We start from the raw sequence: 20,115 nt of genomic DNA, 5'->3' as shown, positions 1-20,115 counted from the left end.
CGCTGCCATTCCCTTAACTAACCTTCCTTCTTTCCCGTGAACTCAGAAATCTCTCCAGCATCTATTTAAACACAGATATCCCGGGGGGAAAGGGGTTGGGGGGGTGGTTTGCGGGAAGGGGGAAGGGGAAAGAAACCAACCCACATACCCCTCAGGTCCATCTCACCAACACCTTTAAAAACCCTCATCCTCGGAAAGGGGTGGGAAATAAAGTTACTTGCCTAATTTCACTGTTCTGTCGAGGAGAGTTTATTCTACAAATGGATATTTATTTATTCCTGAGTTTCTCTATCCCTCAGCTGGGCTCTTGGAGAAAATTAGAGAGTTGCCTGAGATCATGCTAATAAAAAATCACTGCTTACAGCAATAGGGAATAATCACATCGATCAGACCCTGATAAAATAGGGGCGGGAGGCATCAAATGCCCAACACTGCTTACAGTTTGCTTTTTACCTTTGGGCTCCAAACCGTTCGGAAAGGATCACACACGTATTTATTGCTCCTTTTGTCTCCTTTTTTCTAGCAGGATTCAAACCCCTGCGAGTGTGTGCGTGGTTCGGGGGGTTGTTGCTCTCTTTGGGAAGGTTGTGGCGTTCACAGGTGTGCTTTGGCTCGTCACTGTAACCCTGCACAATTTCCCAATTCTCCTGGAGGGTTTAATCTAGGTGTGAGAGTAGAGAAGTGTTTAAATTCTACTGGGGAAATAAGCGGGGCCGGGGGAGGGAGGAGGAAGGGGGGAGGAATTCCCTCTTTTGGCGAGTCAGAAATAGCCCAAGCTTTCCAAACGGATGTTAAAATTGGACATAATGGAGCAACACCTCCTTTTTTTTTTCTCCTTTCCTTTTTCTTTTTTTTTTCCCCCTCTTCAGGTATGAGTCTTGAATCCTTTTATTAAACTGACACAGATTTCCAGACATGGAGAAAAGGAGGGGTATCTGAGGTGGACATTTTATGTAAATGAGCAAATCCGAAATGTATTACAAATCCACTGTAATAAAACTGACAGTTTTGACAGTATTGACAACATAAATATATGTTGGAACACAGCACTTTCAGACACTTAACCGATGAAGCAATAAAAAGATTCGACTACAATATTTCAAATAATCGACATTGATGTTTTGATACATCATTTTTATACCTCGAATCGATCTATCACTCTATGACCGGTCAATTTTAAGTAAAAATCTGCTGCAATTATTTACGCTATTGCCAATGACGACCTAATAACTGTTTTCAATTAATTACAGCGAAACTAAGCATTATGAGGACTAACCGGCCACATATTCCATTGTATGGCATTTCTTGTATGGAGAGCAAACACATATATGTGTATTGCATTCTCTTTGTGGGATCAAAAGAAAGACATACAAAGACGATCACAATCTTGAGGGGGGTGGTGGTGGAAATAAAAAGCAACCCCTTTTCGGGAACACACCGCCGGCTCTCACCATGTACTTCTAGGAAACACGCTATAATATTTTGTCAGCTCTCTCTCTCTGTGCAATACCAAACCGGGCTCTCAGGATTTTTTTTTCCTTTTCTCTTTGGGCTCTGCACTGAATCCCACTTCAAACAATGGGCCGAGCAGCTCTTTAAAAAAAAAAAAAAAAGGAAATTCGTGCTTCGAGTGATTGCCTGTGTGCTGTGAGAATCTCAGGATCATTTCAAAAGAGGTAGGAGTATATTGTTCTCTCTGGACCGAGAACTCCAGTGTAAAAATGAGAGCGCTCCTCTTCTGGAGTTTTATAGGCAGCTGGAGAACAAAAGGGGATATTTTGAGTGAGCTAGAGCAGAGCTCTGAGCAGAGTTTGAAGCCTTTGCAGATTCTCTGATATCACACTAAAGCCATTTACTTTGCCCTAACTGTCCTTTTGGTTACCATATTATACTGGAAAGATTAATTTTTTTTCATACTTTGGGATTCCTCGAACAATTGCAAACTAGGTTTTTGACTACCCAGTGCAAGCAGTATTAGTGGGAAACCCTGACAGGTTTGTGATTGCTTTCTATTGCTTTCTTTTTTTACCCCCCACTTTTTTTTTTTTTTTCTTCCCCTCTGGTGTGTGATGGAAACACACGTCGACCATTTATGGTCTCCACTTTCACAAACATTCCAGCCTGAACAACATAATTAAAAAAAAAACAAAAAAAAAACAATTCTCATCTCTTCTCTGACTTTAGTGCTTCACACCCACCCGCATGACATAAGCCGGACAAACGCGAAGGGGTTCATCTCCGCGCCCCTTCCCAGGGCGGGTTTCGCCCCTCAGGGACGGAACGCGGGGCTGGGCCTCATCAGCGTCCCGCGGGAGCCGCCGAGCCGGGGGCGAGGGCCGTGCGGCGGCGGAGCGAGCCCCGTGCGGGCCCCGCCGGCTCGGGCTGTGTTGGAGCCCCGCCAGATAGCGCTAGAGGGCTGCTGATGGCAGCGCCGCCCGGCCGAGCCGAGCCGAGCCGAGCCGCGCCGCGCCGCGCCCGCCGGGCAGCCCCCGCCCCGGGCAGCCAGCGCTCGGCAGGGCAGCACCAACACGGACCGTGCTTGGTTCGTGCCGGGTTGGGGGTTTTCCCCCTAAAAAACAAAAAAATAAATTAAAAAAAAAAAAAAGAGGGCGGAGGGGTGGAAGAAGGAGTAAAAAGCGAAGTAACAGGTAAGTAAATGAACCTCCTCCTAATCCAGCTCCCAGAGATCTCAGTCATACCGCAGTCGAGGTCAAGAAAAGTTCACCGCGATGGGCTACCATTGACTTTCAGGACTAGAAAGATTTTCGACAAATAATAATAGGTTACTGGAAAGCGAAGTACAGCGCTGGCAGACGGGGGGATCAGGGTGAGGAGCTAAATGAACCCAGTGATCTGCAGAAGCTAAAACGTGCATGATTTCACAGGGGCACCCGAGATGGGACCTCGAAAGTCCTGCAGCTGCGGGAAGTCGGAGGCGAATCAAAGAGTGCTGAGACGAATAAAAAGTGACTGAAGTTGTAAAAAACAACCGTAAGGGCAAAGGAGAGTGTGGTAAAGAGCGGGTTTGGGGGTAGGAATTTAACTGTGGCACAATCCTGATTATAAAAAGAGAAAGGTAGTATTTAAACTCCACACTTCGCCTTGCACGCAAAACAAAAAGTAAAATTCACGTGAATTTCACTGCGGTGTCACGGTGATGTCCCGTGTCCATATTTGAACAGGCAGATTGCTTTCTTCATTAATTATGACACATTGCCTAGAATGAGAGCTCGAGATAAAGAGCCAGTTCGAATATGCTAAATTTTTCGCTGTGTTCCATGATATCCTTGACCAGTCTAAGAGGCGTTTTGCTTTCAAATGCAATCTACGTGTTACCGAACACAATGGCATCCTCCAAAATACTTGAACTCAGCACACAAACAAACAAACATTGAATAAAGTTACAAACAAGATTAAGCTTCAAGTTATTTGTCCCTGTAGCAAGGCGTCAATTGTCCTAACAGATGTAGGGACGTTAAGAGGATTTAAACCATGCGAATTTAATAAACCAGATTAGCAATAGGTGCTTTCCACAAGTGCTAAGAGCCGGAAAGTAAATCTAGCCTAAATTACCCATCGGACGGGGGGGATCACCTACAAGGAGAGCTCAAAATTTCCTACAGGGTACAATAGGATTTCGAGCAAGCATGGCTTGTTTCCCCCTAAAAACTTTCTATTTGCATTAAATCTTGTGATAGGAGCACACGCGCGTGCAAAACAGCGGTTTAAGTTCTCCGGGGGGATTTATTCTTGAAATCTGAAATATTACCTGTTGTGCCATCCGCTTTTGCAAGGCTGTGGAAAAAGAGAGAGAGAGGGAGGGAGGGAGGGAGAGATGTAACGAGCAAGCAAGAGAGGCATGTCTCAAAGCCAGCAAAGGACTAAGATGCCACACTTCGGAAAGGCTGATTGAAAACAGACTCTTCTTAACTTTTAGAGGATTTTCTCTCTCGTTCCCTCCGAGGGCTAAGAAGCCGATTTGGGAGTTTGAAGGGAATAGGTTTCAGCATCCATATTTGTTCTGGTGCACTTGTAAAATGCGATTTGAAGAGGATCTTTAGCCCTCTGATTGTCTTTGTATTGTTTTTCTTGAAACGGATCTTTTGCCCTTAATGAATCCCCACACAGCTGGACAGCTCCTGCTCGGACACTGAGAGCGCTAACCCCAAACTGACCCCAATTTGACACCACAAGATGAAATTTTACCGCCTGTTAAAACCATTTCCAGCCTCGGCAAAAGGAGCTGGCGGTTGACTGAGATGCACTTCCATACCGGACACCTCATTTCTCTTTGGACTTTTGAGCCGATCTATCAAAAAAAAAAAAAAAAAAAAAAAAAAAAAGGAAAAAAAACCAGGCACCACCCCGACTTGTATTTATCCCACACTTTTCCTCAAAACAGCCCTCGCTCTGAAAGTGATGCAGGAGAAATGGAAATTAGCCATTTTAATTTTCCCAAATTACTTTTTTTTTTAAAAAAAGAAATGTCACTAGTTTGGGGGAAGGGGGGGGGGGGCGGGGGTAAATAAAAAATCACCTAAGTATGTGAAAATGTGAAAGCCCTCACCCTCTGCACGCACGTATCCCATTTTCCTCCGAGTTCCCAACAGCATCTTTGTTAATACATGAGTACATTCACTTAAGGGCGCTAAATTGAGATCCCTTTTTAATGGCTAAACTGTAGCGCTTTATAAACCACATTCTCTGTGTGCTTTAATCCACTGGGATAGTGATGAGGAAAAAGCCTTCAACTCTTTTCACGTGGAAAAAAAAAATACACAGGAGGAACATGAAAGATCTTCATTTACTGTATGAAATTTCACTTTCTATCAAGTTAAAATCATTTTTAAAAGTTGGTCCCTGTCCCAGATTACAAACATGCACAGCAGGGCAAGACAACGCAGGGGGTTAATTAGTTTAGGAGGGGAAAAAAAATTAAACAATTGAAAGGAGCAGCACTGAACACTGCACAAGTCTTTGGCTGCTTTTTTTCAGCTTTGATTTTAGTCTGTTTTCTCAGAATTTCTTAATCAGGGCAGCTGAGATCTACAGAGAATTCTGTGAAAAATAGAATTAGCAAAAAAAAAAGGTCTAAAATTATATTCTAAGCAATAAAATAATTTCTTCTATGGGAGCCCAGTGATCTAACTTTTTTTTTTAGAAGAAAACTGATGAACTTCTCTTACAGCTTGCGGTCTAAAAATATGCATGGAGCCTTAAATGTAGCCAGATTACTTTTGCACAGCCAGTTCATAAGGAAAGACCTCTTCTTTGGTGATACTGAAACTATTTCAAAAGAGGCACATTTGTATATCTCAAGAGACAAGGCTCTGGGTTTGCACTGTCACGGTTAAAAACAAGTTTGGAAGCTACAAATATTTGAACCACGTCCTCTAAGCTGGCTGCATCACAAGCAAATGATTCCGTGCAAGTTGAGAAATCTGGCATCTTTGGGGCACGGGGCGGGGGGGGGGGGGGGAGCGGGGGGGGGGGGGGAAGGGAGAAGAAAGAAGGGGAAAAAAAACCCAAATAATATTCACCGATGACTAGATCTCTTAAAAAAAAATCTGCTAGAAAACTACAGCTGTAAAAGTAGGAAAGGATTTGCATAACCTACTGCTCTGTAGGTCTCCGCGCACCCAAAGGATTAGCCAAGCATTCATTACCATGAATATCTTGAATTACGTTACCGATTTATACGACAGAGTATAAAATACTGCACAAGAAGACTGGCTTTTTCCCTGCGAAATGAATTGACTTAACCACTGCTTGAAAGAGATCTACATACTAAGGGCTCTTCTACTCACCTCTCTTTACAGTCCCGTGAAAGTCAGTCACAGCAATTCGGTTGCTCTTAGGACTAGCTTTAATCTTGGAGGAGATCCTCTAGGAAAAAAAAAAAACCCGTGTCTGCTCTCCGGCTTCTGGCGGGTTTTAAGCAGGGTGCAACTCTGGCTTTAAGTAGGAGAGGGACTTTTCTCCGTATTCCCCTCATATTTGTAAATACAGCCCTGCTCTGCAGGGCTCGGCGCTAGCGGAACATGCAGGAATGCCCACTGGCGTTTGTCAGCTCCCCACACTATCTTTCTTTATACGTGAGGGCTGATTTCCCGCAGACATCATTGTTATGATGGCTCATTTAATCAAACTGTTTAATTGCTCCGGTAATCACTATCATCATCACAGGTACTCAATCATTCATCATTTTGGAGGGGTTTATTGACCTCTGGAGCTCATTCCCTTTGCCTATTAAAATCAGGCCAAATATCTATAACTACCCCTTGAGTCATTTTCTTAAAGTTTAAAAAAGCTCAAACCTCTGAAAAGCATGGCCATCACCACGAAAAGCAAAGCAAACCAAAATCTAACGGAATAATATATTTTCTGCCGTGTATTTTCAAAAGCCATCTATGTATGAGGCCACATTCACAAACGGGTACATAATCATTGATAAATTCCACTATTAACGGGATAGTCTGTTTTAGATTTTATGTGCAGGGGACCGTGAACGAGGGTGGGGGGTTGGGGAGGACAAAACTGCAGCAATCGATAGTTTGACCATCGCTCCTCCCCTAAACTTCAAGCATCCCCCATGATTGATGATCCCGGGTAGCTTTGGTAATTGACTGCTCTGAGGTAAGGCATGGTGTAGCTTCAGCGAAGTGATTGGGCGAGAGAAACGCACCAAAATTAACGCGTGTGTGTGTGTGTGTGTGCGTGTGTGTGTGTGTGTGTGCCTGTGTGTTCGGAAAAGTTCATTTGGTACTCAAGGGTGGGGGGGGGTGCATCATCTCACTTAATTTGCTAAATAACCCCACTGTAATTAGCACTACCATTAGAAGGCATTACCGAGCTAATACTCCAGCATACATTCCACAAGCGCAACGTCGATAAACGGTAAAGTCCAGCAACACACACACGTAAATACTGCGCTCACCGCCGGATCCGCTCAAAACGAACATGCAAACAGAAATCTACATAACATCTGGATCTCTCCTACAAAAGACTGAGCATGACTTTGTTTTTAAGCCCTTTACAAAGCCTGGCAGCCTAATCGCAAAACTAAAAGGGATTTCCCCCTCTTCCCTCCGCCTCTCCCCGCCTCCCCCCCCCCCCGTTCAAGACGTCCAGAGCGTGTTTGATAGCAGCGATCACTTAATGAAGAGCGGTGCCCAACACGGTTTGAACGAGCCGTTCTCTCCATGCCCTGGAAAATTAATTTTTAGCGGAGCACAATGAGTTGTCAGAGGGCAGCGGCGCGGCGGGCGGCGCGGCGCGCCGGCGGGCCCGGGCGCGCGGGCCCGGAGCAGCCTCCCCGCGGCCGGGGGCCGAGCGGCTCCGCGCGCCCCCCCCGCGCGCTGTAGCTCCCGGTGCCCCGGGGCTCGCGCACCGCGCGCGGCAGCGGCCGGAGCCGGCGACCCGAGCCAGCGGCCCCGCGCGCCGCCAGACGCCCGACACCGCGGGTAATCGGAAGGTATTTTGTTGCTCAAATAATCTAGCGCGAACCGACCCGGGGCCGGGCTTCTGCCGCACTTTTCTTCTCGCTCTCTGCAGTTTCCCCTGCCTCTCCCCCCTCTCGCACACACGCACTCTCCCTGTCCTTCCTCCCCTGCCTCCCTCCCTCGCTCCCTCCCTCGCTCCCTCCCTCCCTCCTCCCTCCCTCGCTCCCTCCCTCCCTCCCTCTCGCTCGCACGCTCGCTCGCTCGCTCCTTCCTACACGCCGTGCTTCGCTCGGGGCAGGGGCTGCTGCGCGGCTCCCCCCGCGCGGCGCCGCGGCCGCCCCGCCGCCGCGCTGCGCATCCCCGGCGCTCCGCCGGCTGGGGCGCCCCGCCGCCCCGCGCCCGCGCCCGCGCCCGCCGCCGCGCCCCGCCGCTCCCCGCCGCCGCCGCTCCCCGCCGCCGCTCCCCGCCGCCGCCGCCGCCGCGCTGCAGGACTGGCTATGGCCACCACTACTTCCGGGTTCCGTCACTTCATTCTCCCGCCGATCAGCGCCGCAAAACTGAGCCTCTTCTATAAGGCAGCCGGCAGCCAACCTGCCAACACTTACTGACACTCACTCATCCCAGGGAGTGAGGGAGAGAGGGAGACAAAATACCTGCCGGGAGGAAAAAAAAAAAAAAAAAAAAAGGAGAGAGGGGGAAGTCCGGGCTTTGCAAACTATTCAATTTTTCTTCGCATCTTTCCCCACCCCCCTTCACAAGTACTTTGAAAAAAACAAAACAAAACCAAAACCAACAACCCTATAAGCGATCCTAAAAGGCAAAACCCGAGCACGGAGTTACTGGAAGAAGAATCCGGGGTTAAAAAGATTCCTCCTCTCTTCTTCATCATCATCAACCATCATTCATTCACTACCTTGACATTCCCTGGCTTTGATTGACAGCTGGAGTGGCAAAAAGCCATGAGACACGACAGTTTGGTTACATGTGGGTTGCTGACGGGCCGATCGTAACCTTCAGTTTGGGGGCTTGACAATTTTTTTTTTTTTTTTTTTTTTTTTTTTTTTTTTTTTTTTTGCGTAGAGAAAGAAAAAAGGAAAAAGAGAGACAGAAAAAGGAAAGAGAAAGAGACAGAAAAAAAGAAGAAAACACAGAAACTCATCGTGGTTCTTGACTGTTTTTTATATATTGTCGTTGTTATTGTTGTTGTTATTACTATTATTTACCCATATTGGAGGATAGAAGAAGTCTATAAGTGGGTTGCAAAAAAAAAAAAAAGGAATCTTCTTCACTCTAAATCACTTTCTTTGCTGGACTGGGATATTAAATATACGACACATCCAGGAGTTTATTGGAGCGCAGACTGATGGCGCAAAGGGTAGGTTTAAATCTCCAACACTTACCTATATATAAATCCTCTCTTAAGAGGGGCCTGTCCGATTTGCTCTCCTCTGTTGCTGATGATGATGGCGGCCACTATTAAAAAATAGCAGCAAAAATTATTCGCTGGCTTTTTGTGTGTGTGCATGAGTGTCTGTGTGTGTGTGTCTCTCTGCAATTGTTCCACGCTTTTTTCCTCTCTAGCTTTTTCCCCAGCAGCGCGAATTCCCTGCTCTCTGCCTGCTCAGTAGCACGGGTTTCACAGGGGAAAGCTTGCTGCTGCTGCTGCCGCCGCCGCTACTGCTGCTGCTGCCTAGCAAAGACTAAGAAATACATATGTGTGTCTGTGTATATACGAATGTATATATATGTATACACATATAGCTGCTTCTTTTTTTTTTTTTTTTTTTTTTTTTTTTTTTTTTTTTGTCTCTGGCTGTGACAAGGACAAGGGGAATTGCCACTAAATAATGTTTCTGGTAACTTTCAGATTATTTTCCCCTTTATCTACCTCTCTCCTCCCGATAGATCCTACATTTTCTCTCTCCTTTCTAGTGTTGATTTATTTATCTAGTTGGTTTTGATTCTGCTTGTTTATTTTTTTTTTCTTCTTTTCTAATGCAGAGTAACTCTAGTTTCTCTCCTCCGTTTCCTTCCTTTTCATCCCTGTTTCCTTGTTAGGGTTTCTCCTGCCTGTGCTGAGGACCATCTTCCCCCACACACTCAGACTGGCAAACACACTTTCCCCTTTTACCTCTTCTCGCACCCCCACTCCTCCTTCAGCCCCTCCAGCCTCTGCTCCCGGTCCCAGTTGATTTCATTTTGAGCATTTCTCTCTCTGTTGTGCCCGTTCTTGTTTTGTTTTGCTCTGTTTGTGTCTGTCCGGGCGCTTTACTCTCTTCTGACTTTTGTTGTTGTTGTTTGTTTGGTTTTTTTATTCCCCCCTCTCTTCTCCTCTTTCTTTTTCTTTCTTCTCTTCCGGCCCGCTTTTTGACAGTACGATGAGCTGCCCCACTACGGCGGGATGGACGGAGTAGGGGTGCCGGCGTCCATGTACGGGGACCCCCACGCCCCCCGGCCGATCCCCCCGGTGCACCACCTCAACCATGGGCCGCCGCTCCACGCCGGACAGCACTACGGCGCCCACGCCCCGCACCCCAATGTCATGCCGGCCAGCATGGGCTCCGCTGTCAACGACGCTCTGAAGCGGGACAAGGATGCGATCTACGGGTAGGTGCCGCCGGGCCGCCCGGCGCCAGGGCCCGGCTCCGCAGCGCTGGTGCCCGCGGAGCGGCCGGGGCAGGAGCAGGAGCGGGGCGGGCGGCGGGAGCTCCCGCGGGGCCGCGGCGGCAGCGGCCAGCCGGGCCCCGGAGCGGAGTGGGGCGGGGGGAGCCCGGAGAGTCCGGAGGGAAGACAGCGGCAGGGCAGCCCCCGGCAGCCCGCTCGGGAGGGAGACCCGCGCGGTGGCACTGCCGTGGCCGGCGATCTCGGGACGAGGGCGATTTCGGGACGAGGGCGATCCCAGTCCGACTCGGCTGAGGTGCCAGCACCCACGGGAAATGGGTGCTGGAAAACAGACCTCTTGGGGACAGAGGCTGGGTTGGAGAGAGGTGGTGTTGCCTTGTCCTTCCATTTTTCTTTCTTTATACATACGTTTTTTTCCTCTTTTCTGTTTTTTTGGTTTCTTTTTTTTTTTTTTTTGGGGGGGGGGGGAGGTATTTTCTTACCCGTGGGGGTTTTTTAAAATTTCTTGGAAAGGCCCCGCTTAGGAGTTAGAGACTCTCATTGCTCTGGATTTTAGTTGGAGAAGTGTTGTTCTGGTGTTCTCTGTGCCATAATACCACTCTTCCAACTTTGTAAATAAAGAGCTATTCACATCGCGGAAGGTAGTAAGAATAAAAGGGATTCACTTCTTGCAAGAAGCTCTTCCCAGTGACAGAAGACATAAATACATTGGGGGCAATGAGCTGAATTTTCTATTTAAAAAAGAAAGAACATGAGGAAAAAGAAACCCATACCCAGCAAAACTCAAGCCTGAACCAGGTCTTTGCTTGGAGGGAATGACACCGATTCCCTTCAGTGCCTTTTGGAAAAAATGCTAACTGATCCTAAAAGGAGAGCTAGTAACATCTATGACAGAGTGTGGGGCCTTGATCAGACACCAAAGGGGAAAAGAAACAAATGCATGCTTACTACTTAGCACGCAGATAATTTTTTTTTTCTGACTACACCAACTATGGGAAAATATTTCGCGAAGTGCTCCCTTCCTCCACCCCCTCCCCAGCTCACTTATCTGGACAGATGGTATTTTACTTGGGTGTGCTTCCTAAGCCAGGAAACTTCACCACATTTTTGTTAGCAGGCCCCTTGAAAAATAAAATTACGTATTAAGTAGTTTGCAGTTTGCCTAGCTGTACTCTCGTTTTAGGTCATAGCTGGAGGGTAGGGATGGGATCTTCCAGGTTTTGCGGTATTTTAAGCTGTGGCAAAAGTGTAACATTCTCAGTTGAGCTGCTGCTGAGCACGTTCGGTGCCTTGTGCGTTTAGAGAGGTCACTTTTGTCCTCGTCGGTGAGGACTGCACGGGGGATGTGGCCCGGGCATTGCAATTTCAAAATTAAAAAAAAAAACAAAACAACCTAACAAAAAAACAACAGCCAGCTCACCACCAAAACCAGTATTTTTATTTCAAAATCTGGTTCTCCACTACTCTACCCGGGGCATTAGTGCGAGACTGCAGAGTGTGGCTGTGTCCGTGTGTCCGTGTCTGTCTGTCCGTGCATTAAAGAAAAAAAATACTTGTTGATTACAGCTCTTCTTTCCCCCTCTCCCCCACCCCCTCCCCTCTCTTTGTGTGCCACCGCCCGGTAGGCACCCGTTGTTCCCCCTCTTAGCTCTGGTCTTTGAGAAGTGCGAGCTGGCGACCTGCACGCCCCGGGAGCCCGGCGTGGCCGGCGGGGACGTCTGCTCCTCCGACTCCTTCAACGAGGACATCGCCGTCTTCGCTAAACAGGTCCGGCACCTCTCCCCCCGCCCCCGACCCTCGCCAGCGCTCCCGCCGCCTCCTCATCGCCTCGACCCTCGCGGCCGGGCGCTGGCAGGGGCAGGCTCCCTTTCCCCCGGCGCCCCCTCTCCGGCGGGGCGGGGGTGCGCCCTGGTGGCCCGGCTGGCCCCGACCTCCCCCCCTGCCGGCAGCCCCTCCACGCTGCCGGGCTCGGACTCCCGGGCCTTGCCCTCCTGCATTAGTGATAGGGAAAGGTAGCTGTGGCCGAGTTTTGGAGGCAGAGGGAGCGGGAGGGGAAGCAAGCAGGGGACCCACGGGAGAAGGCTCCCGTGGGACCGGCGGTCGGCTCAGTGCCGGACCGGCAGGAGCGGAGCGGGCTTCTCCCCACAGCTCGGTGACCCAGGGCTTTCAGCCGGATTTTGGTACCGGCCGGTTTTGTCAAAGGGATTTTCCCCTTTCGGGCGATCCGGTTACGGGGGTAAAGACAGCAGCTGTAGTTCACGCGGCTTTTCCTTCGTCTTGCAGGTCCGCGCCGAAAAACCACTTTTTTCTTCAAATCCAGAGTTGGACAATTTGGTAAGGCCTGCTCCCTGTTCCACCGCACTCCCCTCTCGCCCTTCCCGACCCCTCCGCCCGCTGCCGGCAGGCGCCCTCCTCCGCCCCGGGACCGGGCCGAGCGGTGCGGCCGGGCAGCGGCTGCCGGGCCGGGCACCGGGCTGTGCCGGCATGGGAGCGGGGCGCCGGCCGGTCGGCAAGTTGCCGTCAAGGGGCTTCAAAGAGCTTTATTCTTAGAGCCAGTCAGAGCAAAGTCTCAAGCCCCAATGCATTGCAAAGCTGAGTTTGAAAGCCACGGGAAGCTAAAAGTGAAGGAAGTAACTGCTTAAGAAGAGAGAGCTGGAGATTTCTAATGTAATTCTTTTGCTAATGTGAACGATTTCAATATTCAAAGTGCCTAAATCCTCTTGTAAAGAAGATGCCAAACTATTCAAACACACATTCACCCCCCTTTCTCCTGCGGGGCGGGGGTGGGGGTGGGAGCGTGTGTTTGACTTCTCTGCGAACCCTCAGGGATGAGGGCCGGGGTGCTGAGAGGGGAACGAGGCGAGGAAGAGGTTTTCTCCAAGATCGCGGTAATAAAGCGCTAATCACCGCTCCTGGAATAAATATGATAAAAATCAAGTGTTTAGGTTAAAGTTGATCAAAATTGTTAACGCGTGACCAATGAGCTAAAATCCTGTCTAGTGACCGCGCGCCCTGACAATCCCCTGCTCCCCCTTTCCCACTCGGGCTCGCTGCTCTGCCCAGCCCCCGTGCTCCTGTCTCCCACGTAACCCCTCGCTCAAAACTTTCTTGCAGATGATCCAAGCAATACAAGTACTAAGGTTTCATCTTTTGGAATTAGAAAAGGTAAGATCCATGGAGGTGGGCGGGGGGCACGCCATTCCCTGCCCCCTCTCCCCTCTCCCTCTGCCCTCCCCCCCTCCTGCCCCCCAGCTCCCTTCCTCCCGACTGTTTGGGCTGACTTGTAAACACGGCCAGAGAAGATAGGGGTAATGCATTGTGACACTGTAACCTGTGCCATCAGAGCATGTGATACCCGACAGACATGCCCAGACCGTTTTTATCCCTTTTTGTGTGTGCAATTTCAATATTTATTAATATTAAATATTAAACCCCTTTCATCCTTCCTACCCCTTTCCTCAGTAGAAGCTCTTTTTCGCACTCAGAAATATTATGTTTAACAAAAAGAAATGAAACCACTCGTCCTCCTCTCCGGCTCTGGCAGTCACATTAACCCCAACCAAGGACTAAATGTTTGGAAGAGGCAGGGGCCCCTGCGAGGCGTGGGCAGGGGCTGTGCCCTGGGACAAGAATGGCTCTTCCCACAACCTCAGCAAGCAGCTTCATTTTACTGCTCCCGGCCATTTAGACCTTTTTTTAGCCCCGGTTTAAACTGATCACGTCCCGAGTGACTAGTTGTACCTGTCTGGGTTGTGCATGCTCCGGAGATACCACCTGGGTCCAGCTCCTAGTGTTCCGATGTTATCACCAAATCCGATTTTCTTCAGCACTCAAGTCCAAGCCCACTATCTCTCTCTCTCTAACTTGTTGCTACAGCAAGTCTCTAGAGAATAATATGTGCTGCAACAATTTCTCTATTGTTTCCTTGCCTTCAACTATTGTCCCCCTTAATTAGAGTTACTTGTGGAGTAGATCAGAGGATTGAACTTGTTACCAAAAAAAAAAAAAGGCAAAAAGAAAAAAAAAGCACCGAAATACGATATGCAGCCATTATTGATTCTATTATTCTTGTTATTCTTTTCAGGTTCATGAATTGTGTGATAATTTCTGCCATCGGTACATCAGTTGTTTGAAAGGAAAAATGCCAATAGACCTCGTTATTGATGAAAGAGATGGCAGCTCCAAATCAGACCATGAAGAACTCTCAGGATCTTCCACAAATTTAGCCGATCATGTAAGTCCTTCTGTTTTCTTTATGACACTTTTTAAGTTTTTAACCTGCTTAGAGGACCTGTTCTGGATTTCCTTGCTTTGCTGCCGTTGTCTGTTAGTATTATTGCTACTTTAACCTCCTACAAGCTTGAATCCCATCTTCAAACTTCTCTTTTGCTTTGCAAAGTTTAGAAATGCAAAAGGCTCTTTCAGTTTTCATCTGTAAAGCATCGAGTTTGCAATGGTTTGTAAAGTTTCCTAGTCTGGGCGGCTTGGAGAGCTAGCAAACTGTTGGTTTGATGTGGGGATCAGTGCTTTCTCCTGTTCCTTGCCAACGTTGTAATCAATGCATCAATGTAAGGAAACACAGACAAGAAAGTTAGGAAGAAAGTTTGCTGATTTGCTCCCCCCTCCCCTCTCGTGGGGATGACAAGTGATGAGAATTATTGGCAATACTACACTACATTAAAAAAAAGGGTTAGCACATTAGAGTTTCCAATGCTTTTGCTTTATAGCAACTTATTGTCAGAATATGGACTTATTGCCAAACGCCTGAAGCATCTTCATAATAAAAGACAGTAACCTTGATGAAGCAATTATTAACAATGTATTACAGAAAGTTGGAGAGAATGATGATTGAGTAACCGTAGGTTAGCGGTTGATTTTAACACTTTAGGAGTTGGTGAATTAGTGTAATGTGTGTAGTACTGAACATTGGTGTGCATGAAAAGGAGAGTGCCTTTGTTTTTCCGGGTTTTGGAGTGGCTCCTCTGGTCCTTCAAAAGATGTAGATGCAGAAAGACTTTGGGATGTGGAGGGAAGACTGCAGCTGGTACAGCAGAAAAGGAAAGGAATAGCTCTGGGTAAAAAGGGTGGGTGTGAATTCCACTTTATTTATAGGAACGCATCCCTGGGGGGCAAAGGGGTTCATACAGTTTTAGATTCAATTGAACTAATAATCTAAATGATAGAGTCTAATATTTTAGCGATTGAAATATTAATTTAACACCCGGTGTGAAGTTAACCATGCTTTCTGCACAGGCGCCTGCCTTTATTTCCCAGTGTGTTAAGAAGAGTAGCTGGAAGCCCAGGGAGAATGAGCTTTCTAGGAGCTTTTGTTTCCTTTGAAAACATGTTGGTTTTGTGTGTATTTGGTAATTACATTAGACCTGGACTGAAGCTGAATTGGGAAATAAAATAATAATAAATTCTTCTGAATGTCCCCCTTCTGGCGTGGCTTAGTTACGGGAAATATTTTTGGACCCAAGCCTTAGCTTTCATTTTCTCATTTGTGTTCAGTAAACATTGCATGACAAGGTTTGTGCTATGTTTTACATTTTAAATCTATTATTTTGAGAGGAAAAAAAGTATGCAGATCTTCCTTAAAGTTTCTCAGCTTACCAGCTAAGTCACATGTAGGTAATAAACTCTATGAGGCATGACACAATTTCAAAAATATTTGTTTCATGGCATTTTACAACCTTAAATTCGTGGGCATAAGTATTCTGGGAGAGTACTAGAAAAGAAATTGAAATGAGTGGCAACCTGAAAGATAGTGAGTCACTGTGTAAAATTTAGAAAAACAGAAAAAAAAAAAAAACAACATGTTTCTCCAGTATAGTTTCTTTACAAGAGTGTGTTTCAAGTGGAAGTGTAGAAATGGAGCATGCTTATGTTTATATTGAAGAGATTAGATAAACTAGCCTGTTTAGGGTTCTGGCAGATGGCAAATGCTCAAGCCAATTTGCAGTGCTCCATTATAATATTTAAATTCACACACAATGATAGGACAGGAGTGGAGGGGGTTAGCATTTTGATAATTTGGTAACCATTATCTTCCTTAAGAAGAATCTCCTCTTGCTTTTGTGGCCCCAAAAACAAACTCAAATAAATATGACAACCCATTTGTCTTGCACCCGTTAGGGTTTACCACTTCATTGGGTATTATAATTTAAAGCCTTTTACTTCCTGGAGATTTGAGCTATAACATTTTTACTTTAGCCCCCTGCTATTTGTTTTGAAAGGAAGCAATAATTTGTGCAACCAGAACACCAACTGGGAAATGAAGAGTTGTATCACATAGTTACATTTTATTCATGCGTTTTGGGAAATGTGTCTCCTTATTGGATTTTTTTTTTTTTTTTGGTATATTAGCTTGTTTTCCTGACAAAACTTAACACCTTTTTATAGCTTAGTCAAACTACCATGTTTTATATTTGCACTGTACAATGTTCCACTGGAAAGAAATGCATCTTTATTCACAGAAAAGGAAAAGGTTTAAAAAAATGGATAATAGAAACACGCAAGTGTGTGAAAAAATAAGCTATCATTTCTGAGCATCTACCTGAAAATGTAGCAGTTCAAGCATGCAAATTTGTCCAATTTGGCTCTCCAGGTTTATTTTTTTTTCATTTGCCTTGATATGCATATTTAATATATAGCCTTAGGCTAGATCTCATTTGGTGAAAGTTGGTGTAGGGGTGATGACGAGCCACTTCAGAGGGACAGAGACAGCATGTTGTTTCCTCTGTTTTATGTATTGGCCCACTATTCTGATCTGCGGGTCTTCCCCTCATGGTTTTATTTGCACATGAAATACTAGGAGCATTTCAACTGATTGGCTATGAATAATGATAGCCCAAAAGAAGTGTAGGTTAATTTGTTGTGTGCCAAGGTTTCTCTTGTGGAGGTGACAGTTTGTGACAGCTGTTTGACACCCCAAAAATCCATACCCCTCTATTGTTATTAAGTGGTGTAAATCTACCCCGTGTGCGTTTAATGTGAGTGTGAGGGGTGGTAGTACTGGCAGAGCTGAATTAGGAACTAAGACAGCTCTCAGCTTTATTGTTTTTCTAGACCTTAAAACTGGCATGAAGGAAAGTAACCGAAAGAATTGTAGGATTAGCCAATATTTACCATAACACTTTAAATGGGGTACTCAAATATTGCATGCTTCCCCTTTCAAAATCTACTGCTCTGCGATTTATATAACTTAATTGGAAACCAAACCCAAAAACAACAAAGGAATGAACTCTTCAGAGATATACCTGTACTGAAAAAAAGGAGACAGCTGAAAGTTGTTGTGCTGTACGTGTTTGGTAACAAACGTGTTTATTGAATTTTATTTTAGTGCGCTATTAACTGTTATGTAATATAGTTAGTGTAAAGGGTCCAGGGACTTGGTAGATCAAATAGTGTAGCGCTGGCCACAAGAAGCTGAAACTTTTGTTATTACTCTGCTGTGTTTAGTAAATATAACAGCCCATAATTAGTGTTTGAATTTTTAACACCCTCGGTTTTTTTATTGCTCTGAGGTATTAGCTAAGGTAATTACAGCTATGCCCTGGCTGAACCAGATTAGTTAGGGGGGAAAAGATAAGGAAAGAGGGGAAAAAAGCTTTTGCAGCTGCAGTTCAAGTTCGGTTTCCCAGCGCAGACAATTTATTATTGTTCAACTAAACATACCGGGCCCTATCCTGAATTCTGTGTTCAGCCTAACATGTCTGATGAGATTGTTTCCAGATCTTTTTTTTTTTCCGTATTTCAAGCTATTCAAATTTGAAAAACATGATGCTCATAAAATTTGGAAATTTTTAAACTCTTTTTGAACATATTATAACATTTTGTACTTTAATTACGCTTCTTTTGTAGCTGGCCTCACCTGGTGTCATACAATTCTTCCTTTAGTACAAACCTGCTTCGAAGCCTAGTAATTGTCCCATAGAAATTTATGGCTGTCCTTCCAATGGCTTTTGTGGGAACAGTCTTTTTGATATTTGTTCATATATTTTTGTAGCTCAGAGGTAATAATATACAGATCATGATTCCTAAAATATCATTAAGACAGACAGAAATATACATACATGTCTTTTATATAAAAAGACTCTTGACAGATTAGAAATCCAACATCTTAGCTGTAGAAGAGAAAGATTAGTCTGAATATTAAAATTTTCAGCTCTCACATGAGGAGACGCTTTATTTTGTACTTTTGGATATCCAGACAATTTAACATTTCTTTAGTATTTCTCCTCAAAGAATGGTCTCTGCAAATTCCTGACATTTTGCAGATTAGAAAAAATAAAAACAGTGTAGTATATACCTGTTCCAGTAATATAATTAAATCTTCAGATAAGATTTCACTGAGTAATGAAGAAGTAATTGGGAGCCTGATGCTACAGTCTGCAGGTATGCCACACTTTTGTGGACTTCAATGGGAGTTTCGAGAAACACCAGATTAGACCCCAAAGGTGCCCTTTCTGTCTGTAGTGTCAGAAGGAAAACTAAGCAGCTAACTGCAACAATAATAAGGTAAACTTAGAATGTGCCTTAAGACTTACGACATTGCTGTAGACTCTTTCTTTCTTTTTTTGTAGTGACTTCTGAAGGGGCAAAGAGCATCAGGGACTTCCAAGACTGTAGTTAGTGTTGTGCATTCCTTTTTGATGGGCCAGGGCACACTTCTGTCAACAGCTGAAGTCTCAAATTTGAGTGTTTTAACTTTAAACTCCGTTCTCTCAACCTGAACCAATAATGTTTTTCAGTGTCTATTTGATAACTGTGATCCCTTTTGGTTTGAGTTGTCTATCAATCTAGATGAAGTGTAGCCACACAGAATGACATAGAAGGACAATCAAAAAACCCAACACCCCCCTAATTTTTCAAGTCTCAGTTCCTTGGTGACAGGTGGATTACATGTCTGATTTCAATCTTAATTAGAAAATACAAAACACACAGCTTTTCAGAATGCTGCCATGTTCTAGGAGACTCAAACATTGCTCCTGATGCTTTCTTCAAACGCAAAATCAAGGGCCAACAATTAAAACTTGTACATATATACAAAATATCTGATAGATTGCTGTGCCTTATTTTTTGTCTCGATTGTGTAACTCCAGTACCAAAAAAGTAATCATCTTAAGCATGCATCTTTTGGAAAATAAACCTGAGCGATACCAGGAGTAGTCTTTTTTAGAAAACATACATATTACGTCAAATTAGAGTTTTTCATGTCTTTTTGTCTTATTGAAAGTTCCTTTAAATAGTAAGTTTATTATTAAATGCACTCGACGTGATCTCTGAGATACCATCCTGGACTTTACAGACACCACACACAGACACAGACACAGACACAGACACCCATGTGCATGTGTGCAATAGATCTCCGTGTCCTGCGTAGGCTGAAACAGCTTCATGTGTGGCTGTACCTTGATACAGATCTTTGGGGTATCAGTCACACCTGTCACTCCCCTGTGTTTACATGTGTTACTTGTAAGAACAAGGTGAGCAGGATTTGGATTGTGTTTGGGGGGAATATTGCCACCTGTATCAAGTTGTTCAGTTCAGTTTTGTAAAACTGAAAAATAACTGAAACTGGAAAAAAAAAAACCCTGAAAAACTGGTAAAATTAATTTACCAGACCTTTGAGTCCAACCATGTTTAGAAATAATAAGCTTTATAGCCATTGCAGTTTCTTTTATAAAAACAAGTTGTGTTTTTCTTGTTCTTTTAAGATTAATGATTTTTTTCAATTCCATCTGATAAAATTATGTTGGGGCCTGATCCTGTCAGAGTTGTATACTTGAAACTTCAGTTAAAATATGTGAGTCAAATCCTGCTTAGCTCACTCACATGGGTATCAGCTGGCCTGATTGATTTTACTTCCCAGTTATAAATAAGAAGCAGATTCCTTATGGTTAATTGAGTCTTTAATATCACCATAAAAAGCAGTATGAGATCAGAATCAACCCTAGCAGGACTACATACACTCACAAAGAGCCAGCCAGACTTTGCCCAGCAGATATTTTGGACATACAAAGTAAGAATTGCAATTTGTCAGAAGCTT

The 20,115-nt window shown here is 45.3% G+C and overlaps 1 protein-coding gene and 1 long non-coding RNA gene across 10 annotated transcripts in view; one reads left to right on the top strand and one right to left on the bottom strand.

Annotated features, from left to right (window-relative positions):
- Positions 1 to 1,692: 1,692 nt before the first annotated feature.
- LOC311155422 lies at positions 1,693 to 7,017 on the bottom strand. Its single transcript, XR_014616280.1, has 4 exons — positions 5,808 to 7,017; positions 3,770 to 3,795; positions 2,663 to 2,753; positions 1,693 to 2,569 (listed from the first exon to the last, which is right to left on the bottom strand). It is a non-coding gene; the product is annotated as an uncharacterized lncRNA (long non-coding RNA).
- Positions 7,018 to 7,347: 330 nt separating this feature from the next.
- Positions 7,348 to 20,115, top strand: part of MEIS2 (Meis homeobox 2) — a 174,950-nt gene continuing 162,182 nt past the window's right edge. For 8 of the 9 annotated variants that reach the window (XM_084208603.1, XM_084208602.1, XM_084208601.1 and 5 more), the window contains exons 1-7: positions 7,348 to 7,474; positions 8,523 to 8,817; positions 9,817 to 10,049; positions 11,690 to 11,831; positions 12,348 to 12,398; positions 13,179 to 13,229; positions 14,149 to 14,298. In XM_084208603.1, coding sequence (XP_084064729.1) covers positions 8,806 to 8,817; positions 9,817 to 10,049; positions 11,690 to 11,831; positions 12,348 to 12,398; positions 13,179 to 13,229; positions 14,149 to 14,298 — 639 coding nt within the window. In that variant the 5' untranslated portion in view covers positions 7,348 to 7,474; positions 8,523 to 8,805. Of the gene's footprint in view, positions 7,475 to 8,522; positions 8,818 to 9,265; positions 9,299 to 9,816; positions 10,050 to 11,689; positions 11,832 to 12,347; positions 12,399 to 13,178; positions 13,230 to 14,148; positions 14,299 to 20,115 lie in introns of those variants that run through there. The other variant, XM_084208600.1, reaches the window with a different exon arrangement.

The sequence above is a fragment of the Fringilla coelebs genome, assembly GCF_963513975.1.
Source record: "Fringilla coelebs genome assembly, chromosome: 6".
Lineage (NCBI taxonomy): Eukaryota > Metazoa > Chordata > Aves > Passeriformes > Fringillidae > Fringilla > Fringilla coelebs.
Note: the sequence above shows the minus strand (reverse complement) of the source record. Positions and strands in the feature narration are given on the sequence as shown.